Below are 13,102 nucleotides of genomic sequence, written 5' to 3'. Positions count from 1 at the left end.
CCTAAGATTTGCTGAAACAAGGTCAAACCAGGCACAGTGGGGAACCACTATGGTGCTTACAGCTGTGGATATGTGGCTGAACAACTACTGAGAAGGACTGAAACCTTTACCAGTGTGCACAGCTGGAAAGCATAGGACAGTCAGTCTGCATCATGCAGTTACTTGGTTGTTGAAAGGTCAGCAGCACCCAGCATGGACTTGTGAAACCATCAGCCTACAATGGATACTGCTGGACATTCAATAGCTGTGAATTTATGTAGTGCAGCCTCAAGCATACTCTGTGTCCCAGAGTCCCCTATTGGCAAGACTATGGAGACATGATCCCTCTAGGTTTACCCATTTCTCACTGCCACTGGTGAAAGTGGTTCTTTACATGCAAGACAAAGCTGTTTTGGCTGTATTATGATGCATGGACAGCAGTAAACAATAGAGTAGTTCTAACAGTATCTTATTTAGATCTCTCAGCTAAATAAATGTGTTAAAATAGGTTTAGGAAGCCGAGCAACTGCTATGGGGTGTTTATTGTTAACGGTTAGCTTTTAACTTTTAGAGCATATTATCATATTCATTATTCAAATCTACAGAAGCTATACATTTCACCTGCAAGCAGCTGCTTTTTTATTTTTCCTGTATAAGAGCCACTCCATTTCCCCAGTCCAATCATCTACAAGTACAGGATCATATGAATAACTGGGCTGTACTTTGACAGTCAGCAGCAACATCTTTGAAACACTGCAAAGAAATTGTTGCCAGCCATATCCATGTACTGCACAATTCACAATGACATTTCTCCAAATAGCCAGGAAAAATTTGGAAGGATTCTGTGGCAAAAGTAAGCAGGGGTCATGCAGGTATGACTTGTCCCTATTGATGGGCAAGAATTGGGTACCTTTGTTTGCCTTCCCACAATGCTGCTGGCAATGCAGAGAGTGAAGGCACATGGTAAGATCTGCATACTTACCAATGCATTGGAGTTTAACAGTATCATAGTAGGTGCCTTGTTTGCAGTAACACTCGAAGCCTGGCTGTGTATTTAAACAGAAGCCATTCTTACATATTTCTTGTCCAAAGAGCTGACATTCATCTGCATCTACAGAGAAAACATAAAAGCATAAATTCCTCAGTGGACTACGGGGCCATAATATGAACTTTTTAAAGTTATCTTGCCAAGGTAGGTTGTGGATACCAGAAATGGTCTTATGCTGCACTGTTATTCCCCAGGTTAAACAAGGCTAAAAAGAAAAAGACCAGACATGTACAACAGGGAAAATTTTGGCTGTATCCCTACCATTAATCAGCCAAAGTATTTGCCTGGACATATAGCAGAAAGTAAAGTTTTTTTTCGTAAAGCCACTGTTGAAATAACCTGTCCCCCCCCCAGACAAACTTATGATCCGAACACCATAATTTATTTTTCTGATCTGTTTTTTATCTGTATTGCTCACCAGGGGTTAAAAGAAATTTGTGAACAGAAACAACGGCTCCCAGATTCACCCGGGAGCCCGGACTGCAGGTGATGCGGGGGAGGCAAGAGGGGGAGGCAAGTGGAGAGGCGGCATGGCAGCTGCCATGTTGTGGAGGGGTAGGGAATGACCGGGGACCAAAGGAACATGCCCAGGCACATCCAGTGCAGGCTCCTGTCTGGGATGTTGGCCCCCACCCCTCAGCATTTGGCCCGTGGCAATATCGGAGCTGGACGTTCATAGGCCAGGCATGGAGGCTGCACAGGCTGTGTGGGGCGGCTGTGGTTGCTGCAAGTGGGCCCCATGAGGCAGTGGCGGTGACAATGATGAGTGGGCCACGCGAGATGGCAGAAAGCGGGTCGCGTGAGGTGACAGTGGCGACGGCGAGTGGGGAACATGAGGCAGTGGAGAGTGGGCCACACAAGGTGATGGCGGCAACAACGAGTGGGCCACGCGAGGTGGCAGAGAGCAGGTGGCAGCGAGAGGAATGCAGCAGCAACAAGGAGAGGGCAGCGTGAGACTGCAGTGGCAAGTGGACCGCATGAGGCTATGTTTGGTGGCAGCAAGGACAAGGGCTGCACACGCAAGGCTGCACCAGCGGCAGTGGCAGCTGTGAGTGGGCTGCATCGAGGTGGTGGTGAGTGGGCTGCGCAAGGCCACAGCAGTGGCAAGGTGGCGAAGATGGGGCCACACTGGGGTCATGGTGCCTGCGAAGGGAGCAAGTGCAGGCGCTTCACCCTCGTGTGGGCCCTAGTGGTAAGTATGGAAGCTGTGCTAAGTAGGGCCGCATGGGTCACTGTTCCGGCCTCCTTCAGACATGGGCCCTGTTGCCTGCTCTGCACATGAAGGCCATGGTGGTGGAAGGACTGCTGCTGTGGCGTATGGTTTGATTGGGCTGGGTGGCATGGACACGTGGCGGTGGCTTCAGTCTCCTGGCCCCGCTGCTTAGTCCGAGCCTGTGTCCAGGGCAGGGAGCAGGCCAAGCGCCTCAGACCAATTTGAGGCCCCAGAGGTGGGAGAGGGGGTTATACTGGGCTGGTCTTTTTACCCACACTGCCCCCAATCAACCTACTCTTGCGCCGGTGCAGGGTCCCTGTACCTTTACCCTGCTGGTGGGGGAGGTGTTTGGAGGGAAGTGTGTTATCAAAAACAGCCTGCAGTTAAAAGGTCAGGAGACTAATGCTTGGGTCTTCCCATGTTGCTGGGCTGTAAGTTTACCCTTCTAGGTGATCATTGGATTTGGTGATATCCTGCATTGAGATATTAAGGAGAGCTGGTCTGGAGTGAGGATACTCTTTATTTCCCCTCCTCTCCATTTCTCCCCAGAATGTGGAGTTTTAAATTAGTCATTTGCTTCATTTATACCACCACTTCCTCCCCAATGAGGGAGCAAAGAGCACTCCACTCTCCTCTCCTCCATTTTATCCACACAAGAGGGAAGCTGCTGTAGCATAGTGGAATAGGGGGTGTTGTCAGAGTGTCAGTTTGCCTAGTCAGTTCTCGACCCATAGTTACGCCATGTTCTCATGTTATAATCTGTAGCTGTTTAGTTCTCTCCCTCCAGGCCCAGGTGCTGTCCAGGCCACATATATCCATGGGAGCGAAGAATTCTTATCAAATCCGTTCCGGCCGACCTTGACGTCCTTGCCTTCCCAGGCCTTCTACACAGGACTAAGGGGGGGAGGCTGGGAATGGGTGTTTGAAGTGTTGTTACTTTCATTTTGTGTGTCATTCTCAACAAAGCTTTCGTTCAGCCAAGGCTTTCCTAGTCCTTGGAATATTGCTACTTGTATCCTGAGCATTGTCTTTCAATAAACCTTTTGGAATCAAGAAACCTTGTGCTTCTTGCAGAAGGGGGGAGATGAACTCTAAATAACTGGGATTCCATAGTCTGACAGGTGTTCTGCGAATCTGCACTCTGTTGGTTCGACTCCCACGTGACCAAGGAGGTGGTCTTGGGTGGGTGTTCCCCTTGGTTGCTGCTCCTCAGTGGCATTGTGGTGATAATCATGGCCCTGACTTTGTTCTCTACTTTGAGTGTGGCACTAATCTGACCAGAAGGGTGTTATATAGGCACATTTTGTTATTATTATTTACAACCCTGAGAGGTAGGTTAGGCTGAGAGAGAGTGGGTGGCCCAGGATCACCCAGTGGGCTTCCAGGGGGGTGAGGTTTTATACTTGGCCACCTGGCGTTCTAACAACTTTGCCACACTGACTTGTTCGTGAGTGCTTATGCTTTAAGCATTTTCCATTGTGGCCCCATTGTTTATTTCCAATTTTCCCTGTAAGCCTGGTATGAGTAGACTGCCATACAACTGTGAACCAAGCATCTGTACAGAACTGTTTTGTTATGTCTTTATAAATGTTATGTCTTTGCAAATGGGCATCAATAGACCCTATTATAGTGCACTGTTTACTGATAGGCTCTGGATATAGTCTGTACTAATCATACACCAGATAATCTGCCTTGAGTCTCAGGGAGAAAGGCAGACTATAAATGACATAAACAAACTATTACATTTACCATATGGAAATGCATTATAAGAGGCTACATTCTGCATATTTGGGGACCTGCCCACTGCTTAAGATTGCTATTAGATATCTGACTCTATGTCTACCCCACTGTCAAAGACTAGGTTAGTGAGCTCCAGAGATGGTGGCACACAGGTTGTGAAAATCCCTACCCACAGTGTCTTGCCCATCAAAACTTGCAGGGGTATTTTTTAGTGAACGTGCCATTTGGGGAGAAACAAGGCCCTCAGGGTCAGTTTCCCTATTATGGAGATCCCCATAAGGGGTCTGGGGAGTGAGAAATGGTTAGCGCATGCCCAGTCGGGGGCTATTAGTCCGCCTCACTCCCAGGTGTCAGGGGATGATTCACACACGGGTGTATACCCACGTGGCACCACACTGGCTGTCATCCCATGGTTACTCCCCTCAGCAGGGGTCTGACAGGGCATGTGGGTCATCAGCTTGGCAGGTGGGTCAGCCGATGCTCAGATCTGTGCCCTATGCACACCTTTGCTCCCTGATCTGTAATCTCAATGAAGTTGTGGCCTCTTTACCTCCAGCAGTGTGTCCGTGTGTTTTGTTGCTGTGCCCCTCCCCCATTTAGCACTCGCCTGCAACCTGAATGAAGCTAGGATCCTATTTACAGGCACATTCAGAAAGTGTTCCAATTGCTTTCCTTACTCACTTGTACCTAGAAATGTACACAGCTTATACAAGGTGAAGGTGAGGTATGGCTTACACCTGGCTCCCAGGTCCATTGGCTGAAAGGGTATAGCAAAAGGCAGAGGCAGCTAGGATGCTTAAGTAAATGAATGGCGTCGATAAAAGTTCTTCATAGTCTGCACCTGCTATTCTTGCTTTTCACCGTTCACTTACTTGACCTTAGAGGCTCAGATTTTAATAAATGTTACTTAAACTGACTCTGTTTTCAGACTGCAATCTAATCTTTGTTTTCTGTACTCTCTCTTTATATTTTCATATTTATGACTGCAGCTTTATGTGTGATCCAACTGCATATGTTTGTGCCCAGTGTTTGGGACTGTTCAGCATCCTTCAGTGAAATTGTACTGAATGGCTTGTGTGTCAGTGACACAAGCTAATATAAAATTGCAAATGTTGCATTTCATCAGCATATGTACTTATTTGTGCAACTCTGACCCAATTAAGCACTTTAAAATATAATAAGCACTTTTCTTACTTGAACATGTTCTGTTTTACCAATCACATAATTGTATTTCCATGTGTGGCGCAAGTGCACTGAATGGACACGTTTATTAATGTCAATGGAACAACTCTGGAGGCAGTGCTCTGAGAACCACTTTTCTGTCAAGTATTTCACCATATCTTCACTTTCTGTAACTGCTTTCATACTCTCTGCTTGTGTTGGCTGAGGAAACACCCAAATTTTGTGTCCCCTTTCTTGCTCCATATTGTGTCTGATTTAAAACCCTGCTGAGAATTAACAATTTGTTTTTGGCGCCTGCTCTAGAGATTCCAGAGAGGGTGGCTTCCTCTACAGAGCCATAACTATAAATATTGCCCCACAGAATTGGAAAGGTACTTATCACTCTGGTATCTGGAGGCTTTTGATGTAACTTAAAACTGACTGACACAGACATTTCTACAAACTTACAGAAAATCATTCTGCAGCCATGTATCTGTAATGTCTTACATACAATAATGAAGCTCATACTTAGTAGACTGAACAGACAGTATGCTAAATGACCATCAGTGGTTTTAATTACATTTTACAAGAAAAAACTCTTGCACACACCCTTCTAGTTGTAAGAGTTATTTCATACTCACTCCTTATTTTTGTTATGTTTGGAATATGCTTCTTTTTCCAATCCCGTTTCTTGTAATTTACCATGCATTTACTGTACTTTTTTCTTCAAGTTGGCATTAGACAAGGGGAACCAATATATAAACAGGCCAAATTACTCAAGTGTAAAGGCATTGCTATGAATAGAATTACTCTTCATGTATATCATAGTAATAGCATAAAAGATGCCAAGAAAGGAATATTTTATATATCTGCTGAATAGTTCTATAGGTAAAACTTCCAAATACTCAGCTTTCCAGAAAGGATGAATAGGCTATATAAATATTTTTTTTAGTCACTCTTCCAGACAGAAATTGAACAACCTGAAGATTTCCTTAAATCTTAAGATAAAACTTGATATCCATACTACCAAAGTAATGATTTTTAAATGATCAGGGGCCTGAAGCAACACTATAGCTTGTGGAAGAAAATAATACAATTTGAAGAGAAATTATACATTATATTGGTGAAAAAGAATGCTGAAAAATTCATGCAAACGAAGGATTGACACTATATCAGCATCTTAACATTACATTACTCTAGTGTTACCAGGTAGATACTGTGGGCAGTGGACACTACAGTTTAAGATCAGATTAGGCACTTTGGAAGCAATTTATTAGTCTGTAATTTTTCTACTCATAACAAAATACATAACACTAAAGTTCACTGACTCTAATGAGTATATACTACAATTTTTGCCTGTAGTCAGTGGGTGACTACCCACTATCTAAATAGTTAGATGGAAAAAAACTACATTTCTCTCCAATTGTTCATACTTGATTTATCTTATCAAAATACTGCTGCCATTACATTTACATGTTGGGTGAATGTGGAAAAGAACAAGAGTTCAGTAGCACCTAGAAGACTAACAAAATTTCTGGTAGGGTATGAGCTTTCGTGAGTCACAGCTCACTTTTTCAGATACATACCCTACCACGAATTTTGTTAGTCCTCTAGGTGCTACTGAGCTCTTGCTCTTTTCTACTGCTACTGAAAGACTAATGCAGCTACCCATCTTGATCTATCTCCACGATGAGTGAATGTTTTTGTCCTGTGCGTGATATACCTCCCTTTTTTTGTTGCCAATTTTCCATATCACTTTGTGAAAGGATAAAAATTGTCCATAAAGGGGGAAATGTTGAGATGAGAAAATACACCCCTATTGCCAAGACTCCCTTGCTGTAGTCCAGTTGGGACAGGATGTGCATTGACAACCATATACTGTCCTAAGAAAGCATGTGTAAGTATATGAAAATAACTCTGGATTGTGCTGAGAAGTCTTGCTGCATAGTACTGACAGGGAAGCATAACAAATTATGGTGCATTGGCCCATTTGTCTGGAAAATGGAGATACAGTCCCTCTTTCCCCCTAATTCAGAGAGGAGGCAATGGGAAGATTTCATTTACCCTTAGTGACATCTTGCAGCCAAATCTGGTTAGCTAACATGCTATCATGATTTTCTTAGGTGCATTACAGAATTTCAGACTCACTGAAATCACGTAGCAAACAAGTTCTAAATTTTAAAAAATAGCCCATGAGCAGCAGATCAAGAAAACAATGGTTGCAAACAGAGGACTTTCCTTTTTCATACCTTTCCATACTCCCCTCTCCTTTGCTAATTTGTGTATCAAAAACTAAATTTCTCCAAAATCTGGCACAACTCTATTTCAAAACAAACTTTAAAATAGCTCAAATGTTTTCCTAGAATCTCTGAAATACTGGTAAATAATTCAAGTCTCTATAAATGGGGCTGACCTTTGTAAGTTTCTGTTTCTGTAACGGCTCCATAAGATGTGTCTTCAGAGGGTATGAATCCTTTCCCTTCAGGGCATAATTCAGTAAACTCAGCTGGGAGGCAGAAGAACCGAGAATCAGAAATATATTAATGTACTGCACCATGAAATAGATGACAACTTTTCCATAGCCACTGAAATCTTTTGAGATAGCATTCCCTTTCTCTAACTCTCATTTTATATTATTTATTTCCCCTGTTGCCCTTCACTGTAAGGATGAGATTCAGCTATGAGGGAATTGTGGGATTGTTAATTCTACCATTCCAGCTTACTATACCAACCAAACTAGATGCAAGATGGATTGTGGATTCAGATCATGGAGGCAGTGATATAAATTGTGTGAGAGATAGCTAAGTGTCAAATTAAACAAGTTTTATGGTTTTGACCCCTATGATTTTTTTCTTCAGCCAGCTTTTTGCTGTCAGACCTAATTTAGCTTCCAGTGATTCAAAGTCTATGCTAACGTAAGAATGTGAACAAGAAATTACTTTTTTTTAAAAAAATATCTCTTAGGATCTGAAGGACTGGCATTTTTCCCTTGTGTGATGTACCATAACTAGAAAGGGGGGGGCACAAGAAATGTGCACAGTAGGCTTAAACTTTGGGTTTCTTCACAAGATTGGTGTATGTAAGAGCTGTTTCAATCTAGACATGGACATTGCCTAAAAGTTCCATTGTCTTCAAAAGAAATGCTGTTGATTATGTGCGTAATTATATTACATTGATGAGACTAAATGGCTAAGGAGAATCAGGGATGTCTGTGTATATAAAGAAGTTATTAATTTAACCAACACTTTGTTACTGATGTTTATAGATTGCATACCTCATGTTTATGCTCTTCTAATTAACATTTCATTTTTAAGCAATGCTGCGCTGGCTGAATTACAGTTTACATAATATATAGCACAATGAAAAATCATCCTGGCCCAAATTGGGCCGAAATGGGCCAAAACGGCCAGGATCAGGCCCGAATTGACCTGCTGCCACACAGGAGGGGACTCCTCCACCCAGCAGCTGCCCAATCCTGGCCATTTGGGGCCCAAACTGGGCCAAAAATTGCCTGAAACAGCCAGGATTGGGCCTAAAACAGCCAGGATCAGGCACAAAACAGCCTGCTGCCACATGGGAGAGCACTCTCCCATCTGGCAGCTGCCTGATCCTGGCCGTTTCAGGTCCGATCCTGGTCATTTCAGGCCCAAACTGGGCCAAAACAGGCCCCAAACGGCCAGTATCGGGCCCAAATTGGCCTGGATCATACCGTTGCTGAGTGGGAAAATGCTCCCCTGCTCGGCACCTGCCTGTTCCAGGCCGTTCCCCCACCACCCCGCCACATGTGCTCCCCCCCCCGGAGCAGGCTTACCTTTGCTCCAGAGGAACTGATCTCCATCTGGAGATCAGGGGGTGGGGCTACCACACACAGAGAGGTGCCGGAACACTATTCCTGAGCATTCCAGCAGAAAAAAAGCCTCGATCCTGATACTTGGAGAGAAGCGTAATGAATTTACAAAAAAAGAATTGTCCCCAATAGGTAGAGAATTAAAGAAGCTCTTCGAAGAGGGTATTTCCTACACTCCCCTTTCTCCAGCTTTGAAAGTCTTCTGCGAAGGGTGAGAGGATCTTCATGAACAAAGTGCCATGTCATGAAAAGAATCAGGCAAATTGGCCTCCATTGCTCCTCCATCAGCACAGGAAATGAAAGGAGCTGTTTTTACCCAACTACTGTGCAGCTTATTGCAACCACTATCCATATTATGGTAATATTCTCAGCATTTAAAAAACTACCAGAGAAAGGAAAATTGAAACTTACCACTTCCAAGCACAGGACACGGGAATATTTCACAGTTATCACCCCAGCCAGCACCCAAAGTACAGCAGCATTCTTGTTTGGTAATATTGGATGTTAAGACATTGTCACAGAAATTTGCGTCATTTAGATTGTAGTAACATTCCTTCTTTTCATCTTCTGGTTCCTTAGAGTCTATTGGCACATCTAAACATAATCAGTGACATCACATATAAAAATAATGGTACATTCAGGAAAAAACTCTCACAACAATATGATCTTTTAAAGAGATAGGAGCAAGGGTTGGTTGAAAAATTAGCGACCTATTTGTGAAAGGTACCCTGAGAAGGAGCTCAAAAGTTTAACTCAAACATTAATCTTTTGCTTTAGGAGGAAGAAAGTTCACTTTTCCTATCCCACAAGGGAGAGAGGGAGAAACAGCAGGCAACTGACTGTCACTTCTTCCTTTTCCTCTGCCAGGCTCTTCCCTTGCCATATTCCCATGCCCAGCCCTTTCATCCCTTTCCCTGCCACATCGTCTGCCAGGCTCCATGCCACCTGGTTTATGGGTCAGTAGTTGCTCCTTGTCTGACTGGGACTATAATAGCTTGCCCCATTGTCCAGCCTGCCTTCTCTTGCCTGGCCTTTTTGCCCAGCCTGCCTTCTCCTTCCTTGTCCTCCCAGGGGAGGAAGGAAGAGCAAGCAACCACAAGATACTTCTCTGTTGCTGTCTCCCCCTTTCTACTGGCCTCTTCCCCTGTGAACACCTCTATTTTTTATGCCATGTGCTGTGCCCACGTGGCTCATGGGGCAGTTGCAGCTCTTTGCCTGCCTGGGCATAAGGCAACTTGCTCCATTGCCTGGCTTGCCATCACCTACTCATCCCTGAAAGACAGCAGGCTGTTCCCTACCCACCCAGTTCACAGGGTGGTGGTGGTGGTGGTGGGCTTCTTCTTCTCACCCAACTGAGGCATGACGGGCTACAGCCCACTCAGGTTCATGTTCACAAAGGTCCACGACTGCCACCTGCTGTGCCCACTCTGGCTGTGGCAACTGTGGTCCCTGCACAGCCACCCTGATTTGTCTGTGCATGTCTGCCTCAACCTATCTCTTCCTGGCTCTTTCTCTGGCTCCGAGGGGTGGGTTGATGTGCAAGGATCAGAGAGAGCCCCTCCAGAGGTGCTCAGTACCAATGAGTACCATCACAACAAAATCCCTGGACATTTCCCACACCAGCTTTAATTGTGGTTATTTCACACTGACATTAATCACAACTGACAGATGCTAACTAAGCTGTTCATAACCAGCAGTTGCTCATTAACTTTGGCCTATATCTGCACTAACTGCGCTTAACTTTAGTACTGATATAATTCCAGTGCTTTTCTGCATGCTCATCTTATTCTTGATTTTCTTAGCAGTCAGTCTCCAAGCACTGGAATTGGTTTGGGTATGGAAATGAAACCAAAAGAGGAGGGCAAGGAAGGCAAATGGGGGAGGAGTGATTCAACAATAACAAATGTCCAGTCATCAAAAAGTGGGTTGGAGGTTGGTGGGAGTGGACAGAACAAACAAAACCAAAAGAAACATTATGCACGAGAAAAAAAATTAACTCAAAATTGTCTTCCAGATAAAGTGTAAAAGTGGTTTCAAAAGAACTGGGGCGGGGGGGGGGGGGGACTGACCGACCGACCAACCAAACCAAAGCAAAGCACAGACTAAAGTTAAAAAAATGTGTGCAGAAACCAAAGCAAAGCAAAGCAAAGCACAAACTAAAGTTAAAAAAATGTGTGCAGAAATAAGCGGATGAACTAAAGTGACATGGGGCAAGGACTAATGAAAAAACCCTTTGTGGAAAAACCCCTCAGTTAAGACCAGTCTAGGAAATTCACAAAAGAAAAGGTAAGAGAAGGATGTAACTGGTTGGAACGTATGATCTAATTATTAATTGTATTTGTAAGAATTTGAATTTTGCTATATCTTGAATGGTCAAAGAATATGCCCTTTTTAGGCATCTGTTTTATAATTCAAAATCCGCATCCCATTAAACTGATTGATACAGCACAGCGCCTCTCTAGAAAATAGGGTTCCCTCAAAGATAAGGATAAATATTTATTGATGTATATATTTATGGTGCTACTAAGGCACATCCAGAACAATTATTGGTCTGTAAATGCCATGTTCTTTCTAGGAATTAATGGCTTAATTTGCTTTTATTAAAAATATGTAATGACAAAGGATTTGGGGTATTAATGTGTACAAAATATCCTACTGCTGTACGGCATAAAATACTTCTAGCTAAGCAAGGTATTTATTTTTCACTTAATTGTTATCCAGCATTTAGATATTCATTTTCTCTCTTCAGGAAAACGTATGTTTGTTTCAGTGGATATGGACTGGCAGACACAATCATTCAAATTTAGCTCACTTAGAAGTATTTTTTCCCCCTGATATTTTGCCAAGGTCAATAAGTGTACTGTGGGGAAACACCCAGCTGAGTGCTATTTTATCTTTGTTAGTCTAGTCTGTGGTCTCTCCTCATCAGATAATTACAGTTTTCCATAATGTGCTGAATTTCATAAACTTCAGCGGTTTTGTGGTAATAGCCATTGCCCAATAAGAAATAAACCACGACTATCATATGTCAGAGAAATACAGCTGAACTAAATCAGTCCTCCCAAGGTGAGAGAAAGCGCAATACCTTATCCACCAAAGTATACATTTTCATTGGATACAAGCCATGTGTCCAGATGACTCAGAGCCAGAATTCTGAAGAGCAAAAATCCACCAATTCCCAGAAAGCACCACAAAACCACAGCAGTTTTGACACCACTTTCCATGAAGAAAAAAAAAAGCCAGAAACTAGCCTGGAAGGTAGGGAAAACAAATGGGTTGTAAAAACATGCCACAGAGTCTAGTGGCACCTTAAAGAGCAACAAATGTTGTATTAGCTTTTGTGTACCAGAGCCCCTCCCTTTGTCAGTTGTACAAAGTGGTCACCTAAGGGAGTAGGTATAAATACAGAATGAAGAACAAAAATTATTTTTGATAAAGTGAGATGAAGGGCAAGCCAACGCTACAGACAGCAGTCAAGGGTGTCACAGAATAGAAATAAAGAATACCAATAAACAAAGAATACAGTAAAATGAATGCAAGATCCAAGCAGGGTAGTTAGAACTTGTGTTGTTTTTGCTGCAGCAGACAGATGCAGTTACCCCTATACAATTTGACATTCACTATACAGAGTGTTTAATCCTATTTTATATTTAAATTTCTCCTCCCATTATCTGTCCAAAAGTTTTTTTAAAAACTGTTTACACAGCTGTGACCGAGGTTTAGACATGAATGTTTGGAAATGGAAAAGACAAACTTTTTAAAAGAATTGCACAGGAATTGATGCGGATCTACATGCTTGATTCCTCTTTCATATTGTTAGTCTCTTAAATACACAGATTGTTTTGCAAGGTCTGCTTTTTACGGCAAGCCTTCTGTAGCAAAAAACTTAGTAGAATATATTTGTATGCTTTCTTTTGTACAGGTGGATAATTGTGGAATTGGGTGTTGCCTTACTAAAATGTCTGAAAACAGGATCTACTGGTAATCTTGTTGGTAGAATCATGGGAGGATGACACCTGCAGGCATGTGAAATATGAGAAGCAAGGTATTTCATGACTGGGAGGCTTCCTTCCTCACAGATCTTGAGCATTTCCCCTTATATATCTATACAATA

General features: G+C 43.1%; 1 protein-coding gene across 10 annotated transcripts in view; it reads right to left on the bottom strand.

Moving 5' to 3' along the window:
* LTBP1 (latent transforming growth factor beta binding protein 1) overlaps window positions 1-13,102 on the bottom strand; it is a 416,097-nt gene that overhangs the window by 64,288 nt on the left and 338,707 nt on the right. For all 10 annotated transcript variants that reach the window (XM_054976893.1, XM_054976903.1, XM_054976911.1 and 7 more), the window contains 3 exons: window positions 9,400-9,582; window positions 7,555-7,647; window positions 962-1,090 (listed from right to left, as the gene is read on the bottom strand). In XM_054976893.1, coding sequence (XP_054832868.1) covers window positions 962-1,090; window positions 7,555-7,647; window positions 9,400-9,582 — 405 coding nt within the window. The remainder of the gene's footprint in view (window positions 1-961; window positions 1,091-7,554; window positions 7,648-9,399; window positions 9,583-13,102) is intronic.

Source organism: Eublepharis macularius, chromosome 1, assembly GCF_028583425.1.
Source record: "Eublepharis macularius isolate TG4126 chromosome 1, MPM_Emac_v1.0, whole genome shotgun sequence".
Lineage (NCBI taxonomy): Eukaryota > Metazoa > Chordata > Lepidosauria > Squamata > Eublepharidae > Eublepharis > Eublepharis macularius.
This window is presented reverse-complemented; position numbering and strand designations above follow the sequence as displayed.